Genomic DNA, 27499 nt, shown 5'->3' with positions numbered 1-27499 from the left:
TTCTATAGAAATGGGAGATACCAGTATCAGCACTGATGAGTCCTTTGTCTCTGTGTCAGACAATTAAGTATATTGGTATTTCTGGAGAAGACCAACTGACCAGAAAACCCCCAAACTGAAACCTTGATAGCATCCTTTGGAATCTTCATCTCTTCCAATTACATACTGCATCTCAGCTCTTCTCTTAGTGCTGCTAATGGGAGCAAAAGGGGTCTCTTGCAATATTTGTGTACATTTTAAGCACTATACAGTATAGTTGGTGTCATTTTTTTCATGCTTGCTGACAAAAGAAATAACTGAATGAAATACAGATATACATTTACCATTATGGGGATTCTAATACAAGCACAAGTAAAGTTACGAGGTGTGAGGCCATCTTTGGTGCCTCATGTTTTGACGCCATTTCACTTGTTTTCTTAGTCTGCTAGGAAATGACAAAAACAAGTAGCTTGTCTTTGGATATTAAGTTGGCTGTCAACGGTATCTGTAGATAGCTAGAACTGTGCACAAACACTGGTTGCTCGTGGATGATCTGTTGATAATGAAACAATTATTAAGCTTATGTTCTAAAGAGCAGTTTTTCTTGAGAGAAATTCAAGAGAAATTCTGTGAACATGAGATCCCTCTGCTGAGATTTCATTGGAAGAGGAAAAAGAACTTCAGGAGAAGGCAGGTAAGCCTGATATTAAATGCAGTTGGGCACTCACAAGATAAAATACAGGTCTTATATACTGCCTGTAATAAACTTCTTAGACTAAGTGTGATTTCTCTGTTTTAGCTTACTGTGTGAGGCTGCCTCAATTTTCCTGTAACTTATAATTGAGCTATACTGGACTAAATATAAATAAATCACACTTCTGGTTCTGCAATTTTTTGATGATAAATAAAACCTTTCAATTCAGTGGCATGTAGAAATGCAAAGAAATTGCTTTTTCAACCCAGTGTCTATCCTTACCATACCATTTAGTACTACACGAGAACTTTACAGCAGTTGCTGGCTGTTTTGCAATGGGATTATGTTTGCTTTTTTGCCTGTGCATTGACTCTTAAGTCTGTGACTTCACTAATTAGTACTGACTTGTTTGTGTTCTAAATGTCAGTGCCTATGCTTTTATTAATTTTCTTAAATTCTGATCTAGTGACTGGCACTAATGACAGGAAATGATCAATGAATGGGACCTTGCTGAGAATGTGTCACATTCTCATGTTTGTGTGGAGCTGCTGCGTTGCTGGCTTTCATACATTCTCTGCCACTTTCTAATTGTTGAAACACTTAAGTTTGTTTTTTGGTCTGCTTCTTCAGTTTAAGCTCTTTAATAGAAAGCTCCAGACAAGCCAACTATCAGCAGCTGTTAATAAACTAATCTCTTACAGTAAACAATTTCCTTAACTACTTAAATTTTTTAAGGCACAATAGGCTCATAAAAAATCTGCCGTGTCTGTTGTACAATTTTTCAAGACGCTTTGGTGGGAGAATCAAAGACTGTGCTACATGGAAATGAGAATAAAGGGGGGACTTGTGGAAGCCGCTCATCTAACAAGAGGTTAGACGTGGTGGTGAATCGATACTCGGAGGCACCCTAATGCAGACTGAACTGTGGTGTCTGCTCAGGCCTCCCTGAAACCTCTCTGAACAACTAAGGCCAACGTCAAATTTGGCTTTGCTTCAGGATTGTAAGATGGGAATTTCTATTAAAAAATATTCTTTTAGGGTATGCTGAAACTCTGAAAGGCTTTAAAACAGTCAAAGTCCTAGATCAGGTTGTTGGAACTGTGAAAGAAAAATCAGTACTGGGGGTTTGAGGTTGTGGCTTCCCCTCACCCAGCGCTTCCCTGTTCGGTGCTGCTTTGCTGCCCTTATCTCTTACCAGCATCTGAAAAACCTGCCAGCGAGGTTTTGAACCGGGTAGTCTGGGCAGCGTGGGCCACACCTCCGCTGTCGGCAGCTGGAGCGCAGCCCGGTCCTGCGCAAAACTTGAGGCTGAGCCTGTGGCGAGCGGCCCTCCGCAGCCAGGCGTCTGGGGGCTCTTCTTGGCTTTCCCTGTCAGGTTTTCTGAGGAGACGACAGGACGTTTTTCCCATGTTCCATGAGGTGCTGCGGGGCCCGTTTCCACCCAGAGTGCTGCCTGTTCTGGCAGCCGTGCTTTTCCAAAGGAAGGAGAGGAAAGAGACTGGGTTTTATCACTGGCGGGTAAGACAAATTGTAACACTGTCTTTGAGGTAGCAATCTTTGGCTTGTGTGTTTGGCAGTGCCTCCCTGTTACTGCACATGTGGAAAACCAGTCATGTACTTCTACAGGAATTAATCAAAAAGTTTATCATTGGGGGAAATTTTGGGTAACAATACTAACGTAGATTCCAGGTTTTTACTAAATTTGGGGTCTGTGTGAGGCAATGCAGAGTGGATCTCTGTTTCCTTAGGTTTTGGGGAACAGAATTAAGCTTGGGGGGAAACTCCAGCATCCTGGGCTTCTCATCAGTAAAGATAAAATGATAGTTATGTGTTTTCTTACAAAATATCCTTGATTACCATTTCCTCCCTTTTCCTTATCCCACAGGGCTTAATGTAAAGTAGACAAAGATTAACGATGACTTCACCCCCTGTTCGTAATGCAGCGCAACCACATTAGATAAAGTGGTTTCAATATGTTTGCCCTTCAAATGGTTTATAATCATTCCATTGTATAAGACGGTCTGGCCAATACCCTCAATTTTGAATTGCACTGAACTGTTTGTAAAGGAGCCTTTGCATAGGAGAGCTGATCTGTTTTCTGATTACCTGTGTCTGTCCCGTCGTCCCCCCCAACCCCAAATCTACAGCTTAAAATTGAGATGAGCGTTAAATGTCACAAGCTGGCTTGCTGCCTGTGTGCCTCTCTGCGCTCCTGCTTGCAGCATGATTAAAAATTATCTCGTTAACTTTTATGTTGTTCTTTAATTCTTGGGAAATCAGTGTAGAAGAGACTGGTGTTAGCCTACTGTGATTGCCATTAACCACTGGATGTGAGGTTTCCCCTCAGGTGCTCGCTATAGAAATAAATAAAAAAATTAGACACTACTTAGTGAAGTTGTGCTGGCTGGTCGGGAGAGATTTTCTACTGACTAATTAATGGCAACTGAGCAAGGGGAGGGGCAGCAGAATAACCTTTTGGCTTTGTAGGTGAATTCAGTATGATTAGATCTCTTTAACTTTCCAAAGTTTAGCCTTAGTTTCACACATCTAAAGACAACATAAACTGTGAGCGAGCCTAGTGTTTGCCACTGCTGTTGTGATACTGAGCTGCTTGTACTACTCGTATGAACTGACTGGTTATAAAGCTTGCCTTCCAGAAGGCTGTGGTTCTTAGGGCTGGGTCTGAAGTAGTCTTTTGTGACTGTGAGGTGCATGCCTCTGGAGGAGGTGGGAAAATGCAGAGAGTGCCTAGGAAAGCCAGGAGCTTGCTTTTGGTTTTAAAAGCAAACTTGTGGTGCTGTGGCTGAAATAAGGAGGAAGGAAATTACAGGCAAGATGGGAGGAAAGTGCTCCCTTGGTAAATTGGACATTTCTTTGAGCTACCTGATTTGCCTAGTAGCACTGGACACAAAAGAAAATATGGCTTAGAAGTTAAATTTTTACTTGCTACTGACAACATTTCTGTAATGAAACTGGCATGCTTATTGTGAGTCCTCTGCATTCACCGAGAGATGTGGAGTGGATCCCAGCACTTCCTGTATAAAGGCAGGTGTTCAGGGCTCTATGAGAGTAAAGACTACTGGGTCCTGTAGCTGGGATAACCTGTTTTGAAGTTGCTTGCTGCTGCATCAGCAACTTCAGTTTAGATGGAAGATACAGGGGGTTGTTGGGTTGAGTGTTTGAGAATTCGGTCTTGTACCCTCATTTAAGGATTTCAAGTTTTTTGCTTCAGATGCACTTTCCTGAGCTCTGGAAAAGGGATGATTCTGAAAAATCATTAAACTTCAAACTAGAAATTAGTTGTTTGCATCTGTCACGTACATTGGTGTGTTGTCACATACACTGATATAGGCAAAACCATTATTATATGTTCATTTCCCATACAGATTTCTTGCCTGATTTTTCCCTGATGTGTTCAGATATCTGATACTCTCATGCTTCATTACTCTGCAAGCTCTCTTTCTAACATGTTATGGCCTTGCTGTGCCTTGGCTAAAAGATAAGTAGGAAAGGCACATGGGAAGGTTCCGGCATAATTAACAGCACAGACTTGGGTACACAATTAAATGTCTGTTGCATTATATGTCCTTAAATTATGTGGGTGTGTAAAATGTGTCCTCAGCTATGTGATGACTGACTACAAATCAACAGTTGTTAGAGACCTTTGGAAAGGACTTTCTTTTGAACATGTAACTATGTTGACAGATTGTATGCAGTGAGAGAGGGATATGCTATCTTCAGGGTGTTCTGTGCTTCCTCTGCTGAATTCCTCTGCGTCTGAATTCCAGGTGGTAGTCAGGCTACCTGAGTGAAGATTGCTTTGACAGCAGTGGGGGTGTGATCATGTAGCTTCATTTCTCAACAACCTGAAGAGTTGCAGCACCTTTAGGAAGTTGGTGAGAATAACCTATGCAATCTTGAATTTATCTCTGTAGTCCATTTCCCAACTTGACGAGGTAGAAAGGAGGTCAGGCTTTGCCTGAGAAACTAGTGTCAGTGATTGAACAAAATAGAGATGATTAGGAAAGGGTTTAAAAAGGAAGAAAAACTAGCATCTGAAGGGTAGAGGTCATGGTGAAATTCAATGTGAAGGCATGTCTTGTTCCCAGAAACAAATGAAGGAAGGAGTATCTTCAACATGTTGATGCTGCAAATAAGAGCACTGTAAGAGTAATAATAGTATAATTGGAGTTTATTTGCACAAATTGAATTTGACACCTGCCTGTGAGATATGTGTTTAATTTTTAACCTCCATTTGTGGGTCAGGGCAGATGGCACTCACTTAAAGATATTTAGTACACTGTATATGTCTTGGTTTTATTGTGTTGTTCAAACTCTGTTTCGCAAAAGTGGCAAGTATCTTGAAGTGATAAGAAATAAGGAAAACTCCAACAGTATGTGACTGCTTAGCAAACATAGTACAGTTCCATTTATCAGATAAGGAATATTCAAGAAGAGTTTGGTAGTTCAGGGTTCATTGATTTTCTTGAGATCCTAGTTAGCGATATGTAGGGCCTATATTTCTATGTAATATTTGGCACTCAGCAGCATTTTGTTGTAAGCAAAAATCCTGTTGAATTCAGTTGTAGATGAATACTTGGCTTGAGACCAGAGTTTAATTTCAGATACATTAACCATGTAGAAAATGATAAATGTGAAGTAGTGACCACTTGTGAAAAGCATTTTGAAATGGGATTTAAGAATAGAAAAGGTTCTTAGCTGGCCAGGATTGTGTCATAACTGATGGAAAGGAGGCAGAATCCCATTCTGTCCATGAGCCTTACACAATTGCTTCTGTACAGTTTCTGCACTAAATCCCTTCAAGCTCTTTTGTCTTGTCTTCCCCTGCCCTCGCTGCTCATTCTCTTTCATGATCATCTAGGTTTCAGTCAGGCTTTTCTTTCCTCTTCACATCCAGGCATTTAGATACTAGTATTACTTTCCAAAAATAACCTCCCAGAAGCTTTCAAGAGCAAGGATTACATTTTGATCTATGCTGGTAAAGTGGCATGCATGTTACTGGCCGATACCAGTAACAGTCGAGAATGAATAGGAATTTAAGGTTTGTCTTTTGCTCAAACTGCTGTGAAGTATGTGTTGCTGTAAGAAAGTGGGGTTGTTTTCTCATTGTAAACAGCATATGCTTTCTGTCCTTAGACCTTGCCATGTCTTACTCAGGCATGCATGTGCCCTTGACAAGTACTCTTAAACTAGCCAAGTCATGATTAAAATTATTTGAGCAGCTTCAGTATCTGTTTATCCTTCAGCAGGAATGAACTAATGAAGCAAGTAGAAACTGATCTATAATTGGAAGAAACCCTAAATAAGAGACTTATTTTTTCAAGTCCATGAGGAGTTACCCTAAGACATCACTCATTGCTGCACTGAAAGGGAATTTAGTTTCATTCTAGACTCCTTTAGTCTTCCTCCAGGACACTGAAAGCACTGTGTATGTTTCCAGATTGACTCATTAATAGTTTAGTTTGGGCTGACTGGTCCAATCCATGTCTCTGGACTGATTCTAGAGTGGTTATAGAACAGGCATTGCAGTTGTTACATGCTGAGCTTGTTCTTCTCTTTTCAGTGGGAGAAACACCCTTACTACAACCTAACAGTAAAAGTCCTCCGAGCCAGAAACATCAAGGGTACAGATCTGTGTAAGTATTTAATCAAGGTATTATGAAAACAGATGACTGGTTCAGTGCATGGCTGTAACACAGGTAGCATTGTTATGGGAACTTCTTACTTCCATGTAGTGTATTGCATTTATGTCTGAACAAAAGCTTCTCTTGTAAAGCATTATAGATATCTTAAAGGCTTGATGTAAGGCCAAGCTGCAAATTAACCCTGCTACTTTGCAGAACAAGATCAGATAAGTCCTGGTAACTCTTTACTTCCCTGCTCCTTTGTATATCCTACTGTGACTCGCTGATCGTGGCAAATTTCACTCTTCCTGCTGCTGCACAGTCTTCTTGCACCTGGAAGTAGCACTCTTCAGTTCTTGCTTCCAAATGTTTTTTTTTCTCAGTTGTGGTAGTGCTTTTTTTCGTCTGTCTGCTATTTTGGTTATGCTGTTGAAGCTTTTTAAGGACGTAGGTGGTTCCAAGACAAACTGCTTTTTACCTGTCCCTGTTTTTTATAGCATGGTATATATTCACTTCCTCTTACACATCTGTGTTGCCTAAAGCATTTGGGGCTGTTCGGGGGCGACTGAATATTTAAAACTCATTTGAGATTTAATTCCTTCACATTTAATATGGTAAGGTAGCCTGCTTGCCTTAAGTTTATATCTGGCATCCAATATCAAACTACTGGAATGCTAAATGACTGTCCAGGGAATTAAAAACTGTCCTGAAAGGCCAAGGGCTAGAATCACACTGTGAAAAGAAGTTTTTTGGTTTTTTTTTTTTTAACGGACTTTCTGTTCAACTGGAGTGAAGAATGGTTCCTGTACTTGTGTTGTTAAAGGGGCCTTAACAGTAAGAAGGAAGGATTCTGAGACAAACAGTTATTTTCAAGGCATGGAAACAGAAAGCTCAGCTCATGGCCAAACTAGATGAGGTTATAGCAGTGGGTGGATATTGTCTACTTGGAATTTAGTAAGGCTTTTAACACTGTCTCTCATAAGATTCTCATAGAGAAGCTGATAAAGTATGGGCTGGATGAGCAGATAAGGAGTTGGATTGAAAACTGGCTGAATGGCAGAGCTCAGAGGGTGGTGATCAGTGATACAAAGTCTAGTTGGAAGCCACTAACTAGCGGTGTAACTTAGGGGTCAATTCTGGGTCCCATATTTTTCAATGTCTTCATTAATGATCTGGATGATGGAGCAGAGGATACTGTCAGCAAGTCTGCTGATGTTACAAAGTTGGGAGGAGTGACTGGTACACCAATGGGTCACACTGCTACCCAGAGGGACCTCAACAGCTGGAAAAGTGGGCTGACAGGAAGCTCATGTAGTTCAACAAAAAGAAGTGGAAGTCCTGCATCTGGGGAGGAGCAACCCTATGCACCAGTTTCCAGGCTGATAGGCTGGAAAACAGCTTTGCAGAAAAGGACCTGGGGGTCCTGGTGGACAGCAAGCTGACCATAAGCTAGCAATGCGCCCTTGCAGCAGGGAGGGCTAACAGTATCCTGGGCTGTGTTAGGAGGAGTATTGCCAGCAGGATGAGCGAGGTGATCCTTCCCCTCTAGTCAGCACTGGTGAGGCTGCATCTGGAGTACTGTGTCTAGTTCTGGGCTCTTCACTACGAGAGTTATTGGAGCTATTGAAGAGAGTAGTGAAGGGCCACTAAGACTGTAAACAGATTGGAGCATCTATCATATTGAGGGAAGGCTGAGAGATCTGGGACTGCTTAGCCTGCAGAAGAGAAGGCTCGGGGGATCTTGTCGATGTGTACAAGTGTCTGAAAGGAGAGTGTTAAGAAGATGGGGTCAGACTCTCAGTGGTGCCCAGTGACAGGACAAGGGGCAATGGGCCTGATATCAGCAGTAATCTTTTTTGAAAAGTTGATCTTCCTCATTTTGAATAGTAGTGTCTTTTATGAAGTGTTTTATGGTTTGGATGAGCCAGAAAAAAGAAATATTAAAGACATGTACTTCATTAAAGGCTTTACAAGTCCAGCCTTAAATTTGTACGTTTCTGTGGTGCAGTGAGATATAGAAAATGAGGAGCTCATGGGAAAGAGTATGTTTGATTAAAGCTGTTCCTGCTGTGTCTACACTTTCTGCTGTAGTGTCCAAGGCAGACTGCTATGTTGAACTAAAGCTGCCCACTGCATCTCCTGTGATCTCCAGAACTCATGTTGTTGACAACTCTGATAACCCAGAATGGAATGAAACTTTCCAGTATCGAATCCATAGTGCTATCAAGGTAAGGAGTGCACTTTGTGGAGCTGGTTGAGCTACCTGCATTTGTGTATTAGCTTACTTTTGATACTTAATTCAAAACTCAAGGATCTTTATTACCCTCAAAACCAATGTTGCTTGTGTCAGTCTTCTTCAGTGGTACAAAAAGCTGTACTATGCATGTCCAGTGTTAACCATAGCAGCTTGCAACTGTGATCTCATGCAAATTACAGCTAGAATTTTCCATAAATGTCCTTGTGATGCAACCCAGGAAAGGGAGGTTACGACACTACCTGGTAGAGTTGAAGGAAATTCCTTGATAAAGCAAATATCTATTTGAGGATTGCTTCTACTTTCACAGAGTAGCTGTTGCCTTCTCTTGTATCTCTACTTGCCTTACACAGCCAAATGCCTGAGTGAGGATAATGGGAACTAAATTTCAAATCACTTTGCCACTTGGTTCATTCAGTCAAGTTTCGCTACCAGTTACTATGATCAAGAAAAGCAAAATTCAGACTCTTAGATAGAAATAGTACATCTGTCTGCTGCCTGAGCAGGACCTAATAGAGTACTGAACAAAGTCTTCAGACCATCAGCATTCATTCTCAAAGTAGACACTAAAGGTAGAGGGAAGGAAACTGTACTTTGAAAGATTAGTTTTAGTATGGCACTATAGCTTTGAATAATGTCCTAGGCTTTGGAATAAGGTGCTTATTAACAAGAAACTATCCCCCTCACTGGAGTACCTTTCCAAAATGGTTGGTGACAAAGGTGGAACGGTACTTGACTTAAATGGTAAGAAAATTGCAAACTAAGCTGTAGAGTGTGTGAGCTTTTTCTTCCCCTGCAGGCTTGTGAGCCCCAATCTGGTTACTGCTGCATGGCTATGCCAGCACAATTCTAATTTCAGTCTTGTCTCCTTGAAAACTAGTTGCTGCAAGACCATTTTTTGGGTGCTAAATGTACTCATTGTGTCTATTTCAATTAGTTTCTGCTGGACTAACCTGCTCTGAGACTGCAGAGCAGGAAGTGACAGGTCCCTATAACATCCCAGACTGAATCATACTGAAAGAGTGGAAATTGTTATTGCTTCATCGGGCAAATGTGGGCCTGAATCTGATAGGGAGTACTGCCATGTGCATTCAGCTGGGGCTTCTCTCTAGTTGGGAAGCTCAGAAAATCTTTTAGCTAATCACTGTCAACTGAAAGCTTTTAGCGTAGCTATGCCGTAAGTCCTGCTGGAAATAGTGAATTCTCTTCATGAGTGGGAAAAGGGAAGGGTATTGATTAATGCATAAAGTGTCTATTGTGTACAGCTACTCAGGTTTGTGGAAGTGTTTCTGTCTCTTCATCTGAGGCTCTCTGGTTTTAGAACATTCTGGAATTGACACTCTATGATAAAGATGTCCTCATCAGCGATGAGCTCACGTCTGTCGTCTTTGATGTAGGGGGCATGAAGCTGGGTCAGCCCCTGCTGCGCACTTTCACGTTGAACTCTGAGGTTAGTTCCTGCCTTCAACTGTGAATAGCTGCAGCTCATCATTACAGAAATCCAGCAGTACATGCTGGTTGATTTGTCTGTGTTGTAGAAGCTGGAAGGGGCAAATGCCTCAGCAAGTGATGACAGATATCCTGGTTCTGGCTACGATAGAGTTATGTAGCCCCTCCACTACCAAAACCTTGCCACACAAACCCAATGCAACAGCATACGTGGTTTTACTGACATCTGAGATGTTTCCAAAATCCCTAGTGGTTTTTTTTTTTTTTTTTGGTGTGTGTTCGACAGTCTTTGGGATGCCCAGCTAAATGAAACTTGGCATGACTGCTGTCTTTCAGAAGATGTTAAAATACCTTTTAAGGGAATTGATTTTTCAGGAGACTAGAGGGGTATAAATTGGGCTTGAAATGAAAGGCATTTGCAGTCAGCAGTCATTCTGGGGACTGCAGACTGTCTTATTTAGTTGATCATCATCAGTTTGCAGTGAAGAAGTTTATTGCTGCAAAAGTTACCTCTATATTTAATAAGTAAAAATCCTAAGAAAAGCTTATTTTCCCTGAGTTATGTTCAGTTACTTTTAACCTCTGCTTTGTGTGGATGACATTGGTGCATATCAGCTGTTCTCAGTCCCTGTGCACCTGTTCATGGACTTACAACAAGATGGTTTGTTGGATCAAAGTCTGTACAAGACAAAGACAGCAATGAGCTAAGTGTGCAATCTGCTGAAATAGTAAATGGGAAGAAGCACAAAGCCTCGCATAGAAGCTGTTTGCACAGGTGATGCTGCAGTGGTCCTTGAGCCAGAAGAGGATGGGGTTTTTTTTCCTCATTAGTAGAGTAATGGATCTGAGAGTCAACTCTCACTTGCATGTGCTTGTCTCCTCAAATGTAGATGTGTCTGATCATATAGGATATGCCTGGGAAGAGTGGAATGTTTAAAGACCAACAACAAAAGACATAAATTCAAACCTTCCAAAATATAATGGGAGCTTTAATAGTTTAACAGTTAAGATAGTTACTATAGTTTGTAACAGGAAGAAGGCTTTATCTCTTGGAAAAACTTCTCATAATTCTATTCAAGACCAAGGGTCACCTGTGTCCAACTTTTATTTTCAAAGGCTAATGAAGAGCTGGATGTAGAGTTTTACTTGGAAAAATGGTGAGTCTTGCCTGAAGAGCTGAATGAACTTGTGCTCTGCAGATATGTTGTCTTAGTTGCTTTTGCTGTGCAAGGACAGTCTTGCCTATGAAAAGGCTAATGCTTTACAGTTCTCTGTGATGTTCGAGTTGATTTGCCAATGGTTGATCACAAATATCCTTAAAGCTGCAGTTACCAAAATTTTTGGGTGCCAAAAAAGAAATAAAACTTTGCTGGACGTCATGGGAATGGCAGTGCAATAAAGGAAATGAACATTTTATGGATGTGTTACTTAAGAGTGGAAAGCTTACACAGTTAACCTTGCAATATAAACAACTTTATCTATCTGATAGTCTATCTAACCTCAGCTTTTCTCTATGTTATCAAAATAACTGAGATGTGGAGACCTTATAGCACGTGCTTATAGTTGCAGAGGAATTTTTTTCTTCAGTACTTTTCCCCTCGTTGTTCTGTGAAGGGAAATATACTTGGCATCAGTCTAGTTTGCATAGGTCTCTCACACTGAGTACGTTGCTCCCCCACCTCTTATCCAGGCAGTTTGTAAAGTAGAATGAAGCAAATTAACACCACAGCACATTTGCATTATATCTCTTCCTTTCACAGCTCTGATGCCCCTACAGAGGTATTGACCAATGGAGTCCTTGTGGTGAGTACATAGAAGTCAATTACATATATGTTGGGATTTACTCCTGAAGGTAGGTTTTTAGTAGTGAGAGGACAAGAATTGTTGAGAATTCAACTCCTGCATCCAAATAGCTCCTATTCTTTCCAGCATCTGCTTCTCTTTTTTAATTTGCTGGTTTAAAAAGCTTCTGCAATTTTTAAAACTTGATACCAACTCACAGAAAGTGTTCTGGTTTTTGTTGTTGTGGGTTTTTTTTTTTCCCCCACTGGGGCTGTTTTAAAAGATGTAAGCAAAAAAAGTTTTTAGGAGGCTAGTGAGTCTTGCAGATTGTACTGAATGTTCTAGCCTAGATGCTGGCCAGGTATAACACCCCCCCCCATCTTAACACCTATTATTTCTAACATTTTTTCAGTGCCACTCGTAAGTAGGTGATAACTCTGAGTCTGAAGTGGGAGGCTTCATCTTGAGGGATTTGTCCATTCTCTTGGGGTAATCAGTCTAAGAAAATTGGTGTGTTATACATTAAAAAGACAGGTGTTACCACCTGTTCCCCCCCCCCCCAAAAGGATAGGGATTGGAGTGATGTTTTTCAATAAGGAGAAAAGGATGGCAAAGAGTTAATCATTATTGAAATGTAGAGTTTTAACATTTTTTCAGGAAAAATCTGTGTTATTTAACAGCACAGTTCTGCAAATTATTTCACAGGAGAGAGTCTTTTGCGTTCCTATTTCCCTTAGCAAATCAGTCTTACATTCAAGCAGTGGAGTAGTTTTGTATCTTTTAGATCAATTATAGCCAATTAAGTATCTCATCTGCTGTCCTAGAAGGGAAGCTGATGATTGAATGGTGTGAGAGACTAAATTTTGGGAGGACATGGACAATCCAGGACAGAAAGTCGTGGCAGAATTTATGAAGTGCTTGCAGTAAATAACTGCAATAGGAAGGGTGGTTTTGATTTTGAAACAAGAGCAAATAATCCTGTCGTACTGAAACAAAACTTGCTCTTATTTGAAAGATCAAAATAATCCTCAGTGTTTTTTGACAGCTTGCAGCTGTAAACCTACACCTGCTATAGTAGGTGGATTAAGCTTCATCGAAGAAGTGAACTAAAATCTCATAACTAGAGCTGGTTTCTTTTTATAGGTTCATCCTTGCTTGTCTCTGCAAGGCACTGTCAACAAAGAGGAAAAAACAAAAGAGAAACAGCAAGGTATGACTGTCTGCAGAGTTTAAAGTCAGATCTACTTTTCAGCATGTTTATTCCTTAGAAGAGAAGGGAGACTTGATTCTCTGTATATACAGTGCATTTTTATTTACTGTCTACAAAATGGACTTTTAAAATTAATTTTGCTTTTATTTTTAATACTAAATAATACTGGGTCAGTTCCATTTCCACTGCATACCACAAATGAGTTTTTGCTTCTGTTTTCATAGTCTCAGCTACACTTAACAAGTATCTGATTTTCAACATTTATTTAAAAGGCTCCTGCAGTCTAAACTTCTTATTCTAATGTGCAGGGAGCTGTGAGGTCAAGCTGTCTGTTCCAGGCGCATATCAGAAGCAATTGTGTATTCCTTGGAGACAGGACAATGAGAAGGATTATGGAACCTCATTTGTCTTTCATGTGGATAAAGAGATGTGTCCAGAACTGCAAGTGGAGCTGGAGCAAACCATATCTGTCCTACAGGTAGAGCATCTGCACTAACTGTTAGGAAGTTTAGAACCCACTTTTGAATAAATCCACTCTGAAACCAGTGCCTTTGGTCCATGGAAATGTCCTTAAACATAAATTGAACAGCCTTGATTTGATCATAAGGCAGCTAGGGACTTCTTCAGATGTTTAGGGTTGTCAGTTTTGGGTATGCTATTCAGGTACGTGTGGATGCCAAAAGCTTGCATTAGAAGCAAGTTTCTTGTGGAGTACAGTACTCTATGTACATGGTGCTAGGTACCATCTTTTATGAAGGTTACTCAGCACTTCCAGACTTTTTTGATCCAACTTAACTCTGTAATGTTGTAACTGCTCAGATCAAAATTTTCTGGCCTAGAAGCCTGTCTTGAATGGATGTTTTATTTTTCTGATTGTGTATTAGGAATTTATGGGCAGAGAGATAAGTTTTTCTCTAACATTGCTTTTTGCACACTATTTTTTATTTATCCTTGACATTGGGTAAGGAGGTGAACTTGTCTTAAAGTTATACTGTCCCCAACACTTTAAAATCGGTTCAAACTTGGGGGTTAAAAAATCTGAATCTGCACATGCTTGCTACATGAAGACATCTTTATTTTCAGCTGTTGAGATACTCTATAGCAAGTCTTTTCTATTAGAAACTTGTAGAGCATGTGCTGCTTGCAAAGGTTTATTTGGCTTTGTCTATCACTTCACAGTTTCTACAGGTACCCATGCAGCGTGTGTATCCCATAGGAGTGACTGAAAAGTCATTGTGATGACTGCTTCCAGTATGGCCAGACACCAAAAATGAGAGCAAGGAAATTATTTATTCTGTGATATTATTCATCCCCACAAGCATTTGGGTAGCATGAATGCAGATGGTGATCTTGACTACTCTAGAGGCAGTTATGGAGAAGAGAACACAAAAAGGAACATGGAAGAATAGCTTTGCAGTGGGGTTGGTTGGGCAGCAAACATGAGAAGGAGAGGGAGATAAGTAGTCAAAAACTCAGAGCCAGGCAAGCAAAAACATGGTAGAAGTCAACCGTGGAGATTGGCCCAGGTGGTAAACCTCAACCAAACCATCCCCGGTAGCTAGCAGAACATACTCCTTCAAGAGCTGGCATAGAGCACAAAGCTATCCAGTCTCACCTTTCCCCTCTTATCAGAGGTAGGAGAGTGCCAGGAGCGTAGTAATGTTGCTTGTCCTGTACATAAATGCATGTTATTTGCCCCTGCTGTGGGGAGGACAGTGGCCTTAGAGAGACATTTGACTCAGGACAGCTGGTTTTGGTCAGAAGACATCTGTGAAATCTATGGGTAGTTCCATGTCTGTCTTCAGTTCTTGTTGTGAGAAGGGTGACAACCTGTTGTTTCTTTAGGATGCTGTCCCCTCCCAAGGGTTGAGGCCTGCGGTGGGTGGAAGGGCTCCAGCCCACCTGGTAGGCTCTGTAGGTTTGAGTGTGGCCCTGTGATATGAGCGGCTTTTTAAGACGCATCTCTTAAATTTAGGAATCTGCACACAACTCTGTATTAAGAGAGCTTGCTACTTGCTAATACAACATGGAAAAGCTTAATTTGCTCTGCTTGTAGAGATGATTATGGGTTTTTTTATTACATGCTCCCATTTGTCCCTAAGGCTATTATCTTAATTCCTATTCTGTGTTATTTTTACTGAATGATTAATGCTGTTGCCTTGTGTTATCTTTTCCAAAACCTGCTGTGAAGACAGAATGCAAGTTTGCTTGTAAGCTTTCTGACACATGTCAAAACACAACTATTTTCAGGGAAAAATTTATATTTGGAGATGAAGATTTTTTGCTTGTGACAGCCATATTTAAAAAAAAAAAAAGTAGCTATTTGAGTGACAGAAATAATCCTAGCAAAGATCTGTCAAGCAGCGAGCAGGATGATCTTGAAAAGCCTTAGACTTCTGGGAAAGATTTAGTTATAATGATATTAAGGATTGTTTGCTATTTTGACGTATGAAATCTTTAACTTTTTTCTGGAGAGCTCAAATAACATTTTGTTTTTTATTAGGATGGTATGAACGCTGATATTGAAAAGCATACCACAGTTCTGGGATTGGGGACTGTACCAGTTAATTCCCTTCCTATTGGACAAGAAGTTGATAGAGTCATTTCTCTGGGAGAGGTAACATCAATATTTTGCACTTGTTTTAACATGCTTGTGTTAACTTTTTCCCCCATTGCCTATAGGCATTTGGAAAGTTAAGCGGCACATGATTCTTAGGAGTGCTGTTTTCTTGGAGATCTAGAATGAAATACTGAGATTACTCAGTGCAATTCTTCTTAAAATGTTTTTGTGGTTGTGTCTTGCAAAATAAGTATAAAGTTCATCACTTTCCAAAGCAAAAAGTATGTTAGGGGGTGAAAGAAATATATCGGAGGAGGAGAAAAGCAAGAAGCGTGCAGAAGAAATAATTTTTTTCACCCTGCTGTCTGAGCACATGTTTTATTCCAGAGATGCAGTTTGGTGGGTTAGAGTGCTGTTCTGCTTAGTATCTAGTGACCCTGTTGATGTCAAAAGCTCTAGTTAGTAGTTCCAGCTATGTAGTTGCTATCAATTGCAAGATGTGTTCTCTCTTTTCACAGGGACAAAGTTTGGATATGAGTTTGAAAACTGAAGAGAGGTGAGTGGGAACCCCAAAGACATCTCAAAACCAGGAAAGGCCTTTGTCTCATAGTGAAGGAGCTGAGTGACTATCCCCGTTGTTCTGGGGAGATCTGTTGTCTCCACTGATCTCTTGGGATAGGTTAAAGAAAAATATTTGTAGTTATTTTTCTTCTGAAGGCTGCAACTCTTCACTTTGCAAATACTGTTTATTGGGTTGGTGTCAGTCCTGCTGAAATCTGAACAAATTTTGTGTTTCTAATACTTAAATGTAAAATAGCTGATGGTGTAAGTATTAAGTAGCTTTGTTAGGTACAGATGGTTCCCAGGATATGTGTGGTGCTGTACTGACAAATAGGAAAAGGTATTTCAGTGTGTGAAGAGCTTGAACTATAAAATAGAGGAATGGCACAAGAAAGGAGTCATAAGGCAAGAATAACACACAAAACCGAGCAGTTGGCTAGTAAGTTGATAGGGTCATTTGCTATATAGTCATTAACTGAAGATCCTGATCCCCTTTTACAAACTAATAGCAAGTTTGTTGGTATTCAGTTTTCCCTTTCAGCCTCTTAAGTTCAGAAACTTCTGTTTTAAAATTGCTTTTCCCCTCATTTCTCCATCCATGTCAATACAGTGATCTCAGTTGCTCCTCATACAATCTTTACCTACTGAGAATCTTTTCTTCCTTTGTGAAATTCCTGAAGCTTAATCTGAATACTGTTTGATACAAGCTTTATATTTAGACATTAAGGGAGAAATACAACTGGGAGAAGTTTCATTTTTAATTCCAAAAGCTGTTGTTACAAAATAGCTGGTATATAGACATACACTGAAACATCATTTAAGAGTTTGATCCAATGATTCAGATTAGCACCTAGATTGTGTGTTCACAGAAATTAATTTTCCCTGGTAATTACAATTCCACCAAAATTTGGGGGTTTTTTTGTCTTAATTTCTATTTCAGCACTTGGGATCTTGATATACGTCTGGGTTTTGACCTCTGTAAAGGAGAGAGAGAATTTTTGGACAGAAGGAAGAAAATAGTTTCTGAGGCACTGAGGAAGACTCTTCACTTAAAAGAATCCCCTCCAAAACATGAGGTATTGAGCACAGCGCTGTAGTGAGATTTGTAAAATCCTTTGTGCTTGGCTAATAATCAGGTATTGTAGTATTTTTTACCTTAACCAACAGAAAATGTGGTTCGTATTCACCATGGTATGAGATAGATCCCTGTGACGTTTCAGTTCTGAACCCTTGAATGTTGTTGTATTTCTAAAATTTTGAGGGATGTGTGCGTTTTGGAACACCATTAAAATTTCAGAATGTATGTACTTTATTTAGTTGAACTTTTTTATCTTGGTCTTTGAGCTCTGAATTGTGATGAGAAAGTCTGTTTCAGAATGGTTAAATTGAAGCTTAGACCACAGGAACAGTTTCCTAATTGCTGATTTGAGGACAGTGTTATATCTAGATAGCTTGATAGCTTGCTCTGTGCTATTATAAGAAAGATTGCCTTTTTTGTTCTTATGCATATATTGTATGGCACACAAGTAAATGTGTGATGATATACATAACAACTTCAGTAAGTGACTGTCCCTAAGATGACACTGCTATGTTTTATAGTAAACAATATATCTCAAAGTAGAGAAAGGAGTTCTGGTTGAATTTAAACCTCAAGTTACTTGAAATGTAAATAGAAATAGATATTTTTATCTCTTATAAGAATGAGAGTTAAATGGGATTAGTTATGTAATTTATTGGCAATTCAAAAGTCTGTGATTGTGACTCCTGAGTTTGCTGTCTGCAGGTTCCAGTCATAGCAGTACTGGGGTCTGGAGGTGGGATGAGAGCACTGACATCGTTCTATGGCAGTCTTGCTGGGCTTCAGCAGCTTGGCCTTTTGGATGCTGCAATGTATCTGTGTGGGATTTCTGGCTCTACTTGGTAAGTTACATGCAGTGTTGATTCCAGAAACTTGTAAGTGAATATGTTGGTGTTGGTGCAAAATAAGGCCCAAACTGCATTTGTGCTATCTGTAGACAAACAACGAAGTCAAATATTTTATCGATTCTCCCCTGTGAGTTCTGATGGGGATCCTAAGGAGTTTGAGATTTGTTGTCACTTCTAACCCATACAGCTATTGGCTAAATTTATGAATTTGCTGCTTTTGCAAGCCCGGCAGTTGAATGTTAGAACATGAATAAAACTGCTGTGTGTTTCCCACAGAGCCCTGACTTCAAAGACTTCTTCCCCTTCCTTTCTCTTGCCAAGAAGATAACTGAGGTGGTGCAAGTCACTGGAAACATGTCCACATGGACCACTATTTCACCACCTTCTAAAATGTTGTATGCAGCTGAATAGAGGAATAGCACCGGCTTGCCCTTTGGACTGGAGCAATGTGCTGAAATGTTAGACATGGCTAGAATGTTTCAGTAGCTCAGTTCTTGGAGTTTCTGGTGAAATCATCCCTCGTAACTACACATTGCTTTTGTGAAATGATTTCAGTGAGGAGTTGTGCAACCTTACAGTATAATCCTCCCTTTCAAAGCTTTGTGCGATAAATTAACTCCCTATGTACCTAGTATTCTTCCACTACCTTGTGATCTGGCTGCTTTTGAATTCAGAGAAAGACTTTCAAACAAATGTAGGCATCTGTTCATGTGGATAGCCAACAGTTCAAACTAGTTTCTAGTTTAATCAGACCTGTGTTCTGATGAAGGCTATGGCCTCTATTGCTGTATCTAGTACCACCTTTGCTGTCAGCCAGTCTCTCAGGGTTGTCATGGCCTGGAATTAACTCATATTTATGAACTGGTTTGTGTGTGCTAGCATATGATGTTTGGAACATCCTTGAAAGGTAGGTTAGCAATCAGGATGAAGTTGTCCTGTAGGTGTCGGGGTTTTCAGCACGTTTTAGAGTTCAGAGAACCATTATTATGGTCTCTCTTCACGATGTTTTATCTTTTAGCTAGACTTCTCAGGCTTTTAGTTCAGTGCTGCAGCACTAATTATAACTAGCTAAAATTACTGTTTACATGAGGATTGTTATTACTGATGACATTAATATAACCATTTTCAGGTGTTTATCAACATTGTATCAAGATCCTGACTGGTCGCAGAAAGACCTTCAAGGTGCAATCAGAAGAGCTCAGAGTACTGTGTCCAGCAGCAAAGCAGGGGCATTTTCCCCAGAACGACTGAAATACTATTTCCAGGAGCTGAATGCAATGGAGATTAGTGGACGGAAAGTTTCCTTTACAGATTTGTGGGGCCTTATTGTGGAATATTTCCTACAACAGAAGGTAAGAGAGTTCATGTTTGGATGTGTACTGCTGTTTGGCTTCCAGGTGGGAGCTCTGCCCACCCATGTGTTGTGTGTCAAGAAACCAATTGCTCTCTACCTTTGTGAGCTGTTCTGGAAGAGATGATATTGTGGAATAAACATAAGGAGTTCTCATCTCCTTCTGCCCTGGGTTTCTCAGCACCATTCTTTAGTAAAGAATTTTGAAGTCATATAGGTCAGTGCTACAGAAAACTGTAGTGTTTGTTTGGAATGACTGTTATTAAATTAATGGCTTTTGAACTGGGCAGGTTAAGCCTGAGAGAATGATGTTGGTTTTATAAAATGGGGTTACTGTGCAGTATTCGCTATGCTAATTGAAATTGGAAATCAGAGGGGTAACTAGTTTATTAATGACACCAGACATTCTAAATATGCAACTGCAGAAATATTCTGGCAAAATCTAACCATGTGCATGACAGAGGGAGGAAAAGGGACCTTTGAATTAGTAGTATTGTTAGTTAACTTGAAGCTGTTGCTTAGCATTTCTATCGTTCAAAGTATGGGTACTTATTCAAAGTATGGGTACAGAACTTACCTGACTAGTGTGCTTCTCCTTCTTTGCTTGTGACCAGGAAGATCCATCAAAGCTGTCTGATCAGCAAGCAGCAGTGAAATGGGCCCAGAACCCCTATCCTATCTATGCAGCTGTCAATGTGAGACCCAATATTAGCAGTGGTGACTTTGCAGGTATGAACATGGGAAATTTTATTTTTGTTTGCTAAAATCTATAAATTCTTTTTACTTATCCATTTCCTTGGGTAGTGAGTAGCTGACAATAGGAAGCATGGCTCAAGCAGCAGTTGGTAGTGCAAGAGTCAATAGGATATGGATTGGCAGAGTGTTACCACCCTGATCGCAAATCTCTTCATCATGGCTATAACAGAAAAATGAGATTCAACTGTGGTGGCCACTCCACGTGTTTTGCTAGAAAGTGCCTGAAATTTTCAGGAGCTGAGAGGGAAGATTCTGATAATACTTGAGTCTGTGTCTAAATTGGAGAATTGAAGTCCTTGGTAATTAGGTGACCTAATTTCTTTTATAGTCTCAGATAATCAATTTGTGTAGGATTCATGTAAAACGATGGATTTGCAACCTTGTAGCATACATGGTCAAAATTGTATTTAGTAGCCTGGGTTCTTGCTAGTTATACAATTACAATAAAAAATGAAGGCCAGTCCTATTCCAGGTCACTTGAAACTTTTAATATGATGCAACAAATGAGCATAGATACAGTGAGACAGGAACACAAATGCTTGTGTCCATCTGTGTACCACTATAGGACATTTTGTTTTCTTCTGGACGAGTGTGTATGACAACAAATTTGATTTATAAATATTTGTGGAAAGCTTTCAAAAAGAGGGGATGCTTTGATAAGCAGACAATGGAGTCTGACAGTAGGTCAGTTGAGTTTTCAAGTCAGTGCTGTAATAGTTGCTGAGAGATAACTAGTGTGAAGAAAGGCTGAGAAAAGTGAGGTAGCTACCATTTGTGGCGGAAAAGGGAGCCATCAGAATGGTTTAGTGGAAGTAAAATAAGCAGGTTATTTCTGCAGTAACAAAGTCAAGATGGAGCAAATTTTTTTTTTTTTCCCCTGAAAAGCCAGGAAGAAAGGAGGTTGTATTTAGTCAATGAAAGCCTGTGCAAGAGTTTTTATTAATCGGTGTAAGATAGAGGCTCACTGAGAAGAGTGACAGGGAAATCCATAGTGATGGTGAAAGAAGTGGAGGGAGACTCCTTTCTGTCTCCCTTGTGTGAGCAGAAATCAAATGAGTATCTTCACCTATGTTTACTCTGAGATGAGTAAATATCCTGTTGGCTTGTTCTTAGAATGGTGCGAGTTCACTCCCTATGAAGTTGGATTTCGCAAATATGGAGCTTTTGTCCGAACAGAGGATTTTGACAGTGAGTTCTTCATGGGACGGCTCATCCGTAAACGTCCAGAGCCTAGGATTTGTTTTCTACAAGGTATAATCTTACAGTAATGAATGAAATGGGGAGATGGAAAGGAGCTACGCTGCTTTTTGGATTCATCAATTTAAACCCATGCCTTTTTGTCCCTTCCTAAAGAATTTGAGGAAAGAAAAGAATGTTGAATCTTTCTCTGAAGGTTTGGATGTAGGTTCATAGTATTACAATCTGATGTCCTGAGTCAGCAAGAAGACTCTATTATAAGCTGCCTGTCAAACTTCTGCTTTAGGTCTTCTCATTCTCTTGCCATCTTTCCCTTGCTGATATAAGAGCTTTTCTCTTGGAGAAGTTTTTGCATTATAGTATTATATCAGAATTTGTCACATGATTAACTCAAAGGTTTAAACTCAAACATCACCTGTTAGAATAGTAGGGGTCAAGTGACAGCCCTCTCCCATGACAAATGGTAGCTGACTTATAAGCCTTTCAGTTACACTGTGAAAAGCCTTTTGAGTATTAAATTCTTCCATGTTTCTCCTGCAGGAATGTGGGGTAGTGCCTTTGCTGCAAGCTTGGATGATATCTGCCTCAAGGTGGTTGGTACAGGACTGGGCTTTCTCGATTCTTTCAAAGATGTTATCAAAATTGTAGGTAAGAACATACATTAAAAAAAGTAGGGTTTTTCAAAAGTTTCCTGGTTTTGGAATGATCATAAAATAATATGACTCAAAAATGTGCTGTGTGTAATTTTCAAGATTAGCATAAAGGATGAATTTGGGCAGATCTCTCTTGTACTATGTATTCTTCTCTTCCATCACACACATAGTGAAGGGATTAATTACAGTTTTTTAGTACGCTTTCTCTTGCCTTTTTTTTTTAATTTTGTATATAACTAACTATAAATTTGGGCTAGTACTGGGAGCTGTCTTAAACACATACTGCAGTGCAGGGGTCTTAATCATGAGAACAGGAAGAATAGAAGCTGGACTGCTAAGCAGGAGGTGGAAAATAGGTTTTCCGTTTCCTCCTTGGCCGCCTGATTTTTATAATCTTTGATAAGATGGTTGTATGTTTATACATTTTTCTCCATTTGTACAATGCCTCCCTAGCAGTGGAAAGGAATTGTATTAAAGGCTGAGAGTTGCTCAGGTGTATAGTTCTAGCCTTATAGTAAGTGGTGGTGGGGAGATTTTTTTTCTTCTCTGCTTTTGCAGCCCTAGTTTTTTTTCCCCCCTACACTGTTGTTGTTGTAGTAACTATAAATGCCACTGTGTGTGGATGACTGCTGTTGTCTTATGAGATGGAAGTGGTTGTCACTTGGTAACAAGGGTTTCTTTGTGTGGGTTTGAAATGAATGTGGACAATGATTTACGATGATTATATATAATTATATAATCATTACAATGATTATAATGCTATTCCCTTTAAACAGTGCAGTGAAATTATCCAACTATAGAATATTAAGGTCATTTAAATTTCATTACAATACTTTTTTTATTAGAGGAGAAATTCAACCTTAGGACAACTGGTTAAATATTGTAGAAGAAAGTCTGATTGAAATCCTGGAAATGCACAAGCATTTTCTGTGTGTTCTGCATCCTTCTGTGGCTTCTGTAGATGACTGCAGAAGATTCCATTTCCAAGATCCAACACGACTGAAGACTCGCTTGGTTACACCTGGGGGCCCCTTGTTACAAATTTTTCAGGATTTCTTCAAGTCCCGGGTCACATGTGGAGAAACCTTCAACTTCATGCAGGGATTGTATCTTCATAAAGATTATGTTAACATCAAGAAATTTGTGGCTTGGAGAGGTAAATAAGTCTATATGTATCTGGGATATAAAACAGTGTGTTAATATTCTGTAACAGTCAATGTTATGGGACATAAGTGATCTTCACTTGGTTCCACTGAAGTCAGGGAATTTAACCCTTCTTATACCATAGCAAAAAATTTGATCCACTGTGTATGTTCTGTTGTATAAGACAACCTCATCGTCCAACTTTACAGGTCAGTCTCAGATGAACGTGCATGTTAGAATGTCATTTTCCTTAATAGCCCCAGCATGAGCTTTGTTTCTTGCTTGTACCGAGAGGTGTGTAATGAATCATTATAGTTACTTGTGTTACTTGGAGTGTCTTCCAGGAACTCATCTGGATGCATTTCCCAACCAGCTGACCCCCATGGAAGAGAGCTTGTATTTAGTGGATGGTGGCTTTTCTATCAACTCTCCCTTTCCTTTGGTACTTCAGCCAGAGAGGGATGTGGATGTTATCTTGTCATTCAATTTTTCCTGGGAAGCTCCGTTTGAGGTGAGACATGTAGCTGAGCGTTATTACAGGAAGATAAAAGCACAGAATCATATTCACAATGGCAGCAGTTCAGTTGATGTTGAAAACAAACACTAATGAAAGAATGCATTAAAATAAATCCTTACCTCTTTCAAATATTACTGTACTATGCTTTGTTCTGTGAATGTCATGAGGGGATAGAAAATGACAACTGTAATAAAATTCAAAACTTTTTGGAAGCTGAAGTAGATTGTTACCTAAAATAAGAGTATTTGCTTAGCTCATATGATCCTTGCTACTTAGATTTACGTTTCTAATGGAAAAATGGCTATTGGTGATTTTCTTCATGCAAACAAGTTATTTCCTGTTTCTACAAGTGTTATTTTTAAGTGCAGAAAAGTCAAAGTGAATATATTTAGTGTAATAAAACATAACAGTTTGCAGCTGAAACTTTTTGCTGTTTGGTAGCAGATCTCAGTTCTCCTCTTCATTCTTCTTCTGTATCACCAGCCAGAGAAATTGTTTCTGCTAATTTGAAGCTGGATTTCTGTCACTTTTTTTTGTGAAAGTCTCTCTCCCTTGGAGGATTGTAGTTAGATGACCTTGGAGGTGTTGCTGGTATTCTATCAATTATTTTTGTTCTTTGACAACAGGTTTTAGAGCTGACTCAGAAATACTGTGAGGAGCGGGAAATTCCTTTTCCAAAAATCAAATTGAGTGAGGAAGATGAAAAGAAGCCAAAAGAATGTTACATGTTCGTGGATGATAATAATCCAAAGGCTCCAATTGTGCTTCATTTCCCATTGGTGAACGACACCTTCCAGAAATACAAAGCTCCAGGTAAGAGGGCTGTATCTTAAAGAGCTATTTTTACAATTCCTTGGGTATGTTGACAGGGAAAATTCAGTGGGTTCAGTGTCCGTCCTTTCATTCTTCTTAATATTACCCTGTAATTATTAAATTGCTACTTTCATTTAAGGCAGCCTCCACTAGTTTTTTTTCGAAGGGAGAGTGGGAGAAGAGGCTGACAATTAAAAAAATAAAAATCTAAAGATTAGAAGAATCAAAATTAGGCAATATTTTTGCTTTTTTTCTGAACCTTTCTGTCTTGATACCAGATTTTGTTACTTCTAGTTACTCTGAATATATAAGAAAGCACTATAAATCAGATTAAATAATAAGTTAATTTGTTTATTAGATATGAGTAAACCACTAAGCAGCAAAATGTTGGAGACCAATCTGTGTGTCAGATCATGTAGCTGAATGCTAACTGTCCTGTGCCCTTGTAGTGTAATGTCAAGTCATAAACAATCCTTTCTTCATTTAATGTGATTAATACACACTGTAAGGCCCACCTCAGTCTATCAAGCAAAAGCACTGGGATGAAACATAGAGCTATACTTTTAAGAAGAGACAGACAAAATTCAGTGTCCTATTTCTCCCGTGCTTGGAGGAAACAGCATCCTGAAGAAAACCTTTGGAATACATAGAAAATTATGTGCAGAACTGACGCAGGCAAGGGAGATGTAAGGCACACTATGAATGCTATCTGTATTAATACTGTAACGATTGCTAGGCCCTGGCTGCGTTTCCTCATCAATAATGAAGAGTTTCAAAGTGTTGGACTTAAATATGGCTCAAGACTACTATTTCTATAATAGTGACAAGTAAAAGTGTTTTTAGCGAACTACTTTAACGTTCATCTTTCAAGACTGGTATTTAAATTTAAGCAATCAAGTGCTAAAAATACAAGTTACCATATTTTGAAGAGTATATGCTAACATCCTAAGGTCAGTTGAACTCAGAGTGTTAGTGTCTTTTAGTGTAGAAAGCACTTCCAGGAAGAATTGAGCTTTGTATTTCCTATTTTGAGCATGATAATTATGGATGCATTAAACAATTTATCACAGTCCTGTATTTTGGAGTCTAGTGGAAGAAGAAAGGGTAATAATACTTTACCTTCAGCTTCCAAGCATTTTGTATCCTGAAGGATCTGAAATCTCTGAGGAGGAGCTTTAGGGAAAAACTTAAAGTTCAACAGTTATCTGTGATACCTTCCTTGCAGAATGCAACTAAATGACTCTACCACAGCTGGGTTTTTTGCGTGTGCTTTTTTTTTTTCCTTGCTGCAGGAGTTAAACGTGAGTCAGAAGAGGAGAAATCCTTTGGTGACTTTGTTATTGAGTCAAAAGATTCTCCTTACCGTACACTAAACTTCACCTTTGAGCCATACGATTTCAGCAGGTTAGTGGCAGTAAATTGCTACAATGTTCTGAACAGCAAGGACGCTCTCTTCAAAACCCTGAACTTGGCGCTGCAAAGGAGAAAGTTGAAGAAAGTTATCAATACACCCAGTACATGAGCAGCTTCCATAGCTGAGGATACAAACAGTCTGCAGTGTATGAAAGCCATGTGGTTCAAGACAGAATACTGAAAACTAATAACTGGAAACTCTCTTCTTGGGAAGGGAGTAGCACATGTAACACGGAAAATTCATTCCAGATAACAGATGCTCTTACGTAAACCCAAGGGATGTACAGTACAACATGGATGTTGCTTTGTCGTGTGGGGAAGAGCAGGGAATTATCTAGCCCAGTATCTCATCTTACAGTGGCTGATACCAGATGACTAGGGAGGTCTATTCAAACCGTTCAAGCATCTGAAGAATAATCTTCCAAACTCCACTGAGTGAAGCACCTATTTTTGTCAAAGGTGCAGTGATTTTTGTGGAAACACTGATTTCTTCCACGCTTTTATCTCTCTCACTTTTTGAACCCTCCCTCCATGCACTTTTACAATTTACATCATCTGGCAAGGAACTCTACAGATAGTAACTATGCACTGAGAGAGGAAATGTGTCCTTTTACTTTCAACTTGCTACTGGCTGATGCTCATGTACTTTCAAGACTGAACAGTCATTATCTTATTTCCATTTTTGCCATTCATAGTTTCAAAGATCTCTGTGATATTTCATTCCTACCCTTCTCAAGGATTACAATGGCTTTTAGTCTCCCAGAAGTTCAATATAGAGTACCTTACTTTGGTAACCATTTGTTTTTGAGAAAATAAGTTCCCTTTTTTATATTTAACAATGACAGACACATCATGGGATTGTGTTGCTTCTTCCTACAGTTTGATCATCACAAGCTGATGAAAGTTTAAAAATGCTCTCTCATCTTTCTCTTTCTGTGTAAGAGGAAGGAAGGCTCCTTTGAAGAGTCAGAATTAGATATTTTTTCCTTACACTTGGGCTTCAATTCAGCCAGACCTTTGTTCAAGAAATTTCTGTGTGTGTCTATGTATTTTAGAAACATCAATATTCAAGGTTGGCACACCTTATGAATGTGAATGAATAAAATAATGTGAGATTCTGCTGTCCTGTGGGATGGAATTCACATCACTTTGCAGAAAGCTCAAAGTGCTGAATTATGTAGTTGGAAAATATCTAATAAAAAAGAGCAGCAAACAAACACCGTTTACTTTTGTGGCTTTTACATTGAGCTGAATACTGATTCTGTATTTGAAAACTAGAGACAAATAATTTGTCTTTTCTGAAATGATGTAAAGACATAAACGGGTATGATTCTTGATATATTTTTTTAATGTGTTTCTCTTTTAATAAATATTAGTTTTGTTAATGTGCATTTCACAGTTTTTCTTATGAACACTTGTCTTGATAAATTTTTCCTTATTCCAATAAAAATAAGCAAAAAAGTCAATGTAATACTATATTGCATAATTTCTTTTATTACATTTGGATACCTGACAGAGGGAAAGTGACTTAGCAAGTCCGTCTTGGACTGGTACTGCACAGCAGTAGAAAGTAATCTCATTGAGAGACTTCTCTTT

At 39.3% G+C, this 27499-nt stretch overlaps 1 protein-coding gene across 3 annotated transcripts; it reads left to right on the top strand.

Annotated features, from left to right (window-relative positions):
* The first annotated feature begins 1517 nt into the window (after positions 1 to 1517).
* On the top strand, positions 1518 to 27302 carry PLA2G4F (phospholipase A2 group IVF). 3 transcript variants are annotated; one of them, XM_054828466.1, is made up of 20 exons: positions 1518 to 2191; positions 6258 to 6330; positions 8410 to 8546; positions 9894 to 10022; positions 11138 to 11178; positions 11782 to 11824; positions 12947 to 13013; positions 13322 to 13491; positions 15517 to 15630; positions 16092 to 16129; positions 17075 to 17210; positions 17918 to 18054; positions 19190 to 19412; positions 20026 to 20140; positions 21281 to 21418; positions 21905 to 22012; positions 22979 to 23173; positions 23505 to 23671; positions 24304 to 24490; positions 25783 to 27302. In XM_054828466.1, exons 1-20 carry the CDS (start codon positions 2081 to 2083, stop codon positions 26010 to 26012), a joined length of 2559 nt encoding a protein of 852 aa, XP_054684441.1. In that variant the 5' UTR covers positions 1518 to 2080; the 3' UTR covers positions 26013 to 27302. The 3 variants fall into 3 exon arrangements, with proteins under 3 accessions (XP_054684441.1, XP_054684443.1, XP_054684444.1); XM_054828468.1 differs by lacking the exon at positions 9894 to 10022; XM_054828469.1 differs by lacking the exon at positions 25783 to 27302 and having other exon boundaries at positions 23495 to 23671; positions 24304 to 24440.
* The last annotated feature ends 197 nt before the right edge of the window (positions 27303 to 27499 follow it).

This window comes from Grus americana, chromosome 5, assembly GCF_028858705.1.
Source record: "Grus americana isolate bGruAme1 chromosome 5, bGruAme1.mat, whole genome shotgun sequence".
Taxonomy (NCBI): domain Eukaryota; kingdom Metazoa; phylum Chordata; class Aves; order Gruiformes; family Gruidae; genus Grus; species Grus americana.
Note: the sequence above shows the minus strand (reverse complement) of the source record. Positions and strands in the feature narration are given on the sequence as shown.

What these genes read in the sequence shown, in the direction of transcription:
- PLA2G4F (XM_054828466.1), top strand. Translation starts at nt 2,081, where the DNA reads ATGTTCCATGAGGTGCTGCGGGGCCCGTTTCCACCCAGAGTGCTGCCT. An exon ending in CTGGGTTTTATCACTGGCGG is followed by an intron (nt 2,192 to 6,257) that starts GTAAGACAAATT and finishes TTCTCTTTTCAG; the next exon opens with TGGGAGAAACACCCTTACTA. An exon ending in AAACCATATCTGTCCTACAG is followed by an intron (nt 13,492 to 15,516) that starts GTAGAGCATCTG and finishes GTTTTTTATTAG; the next exon opens with GATGGTATGAACGCTGATAT.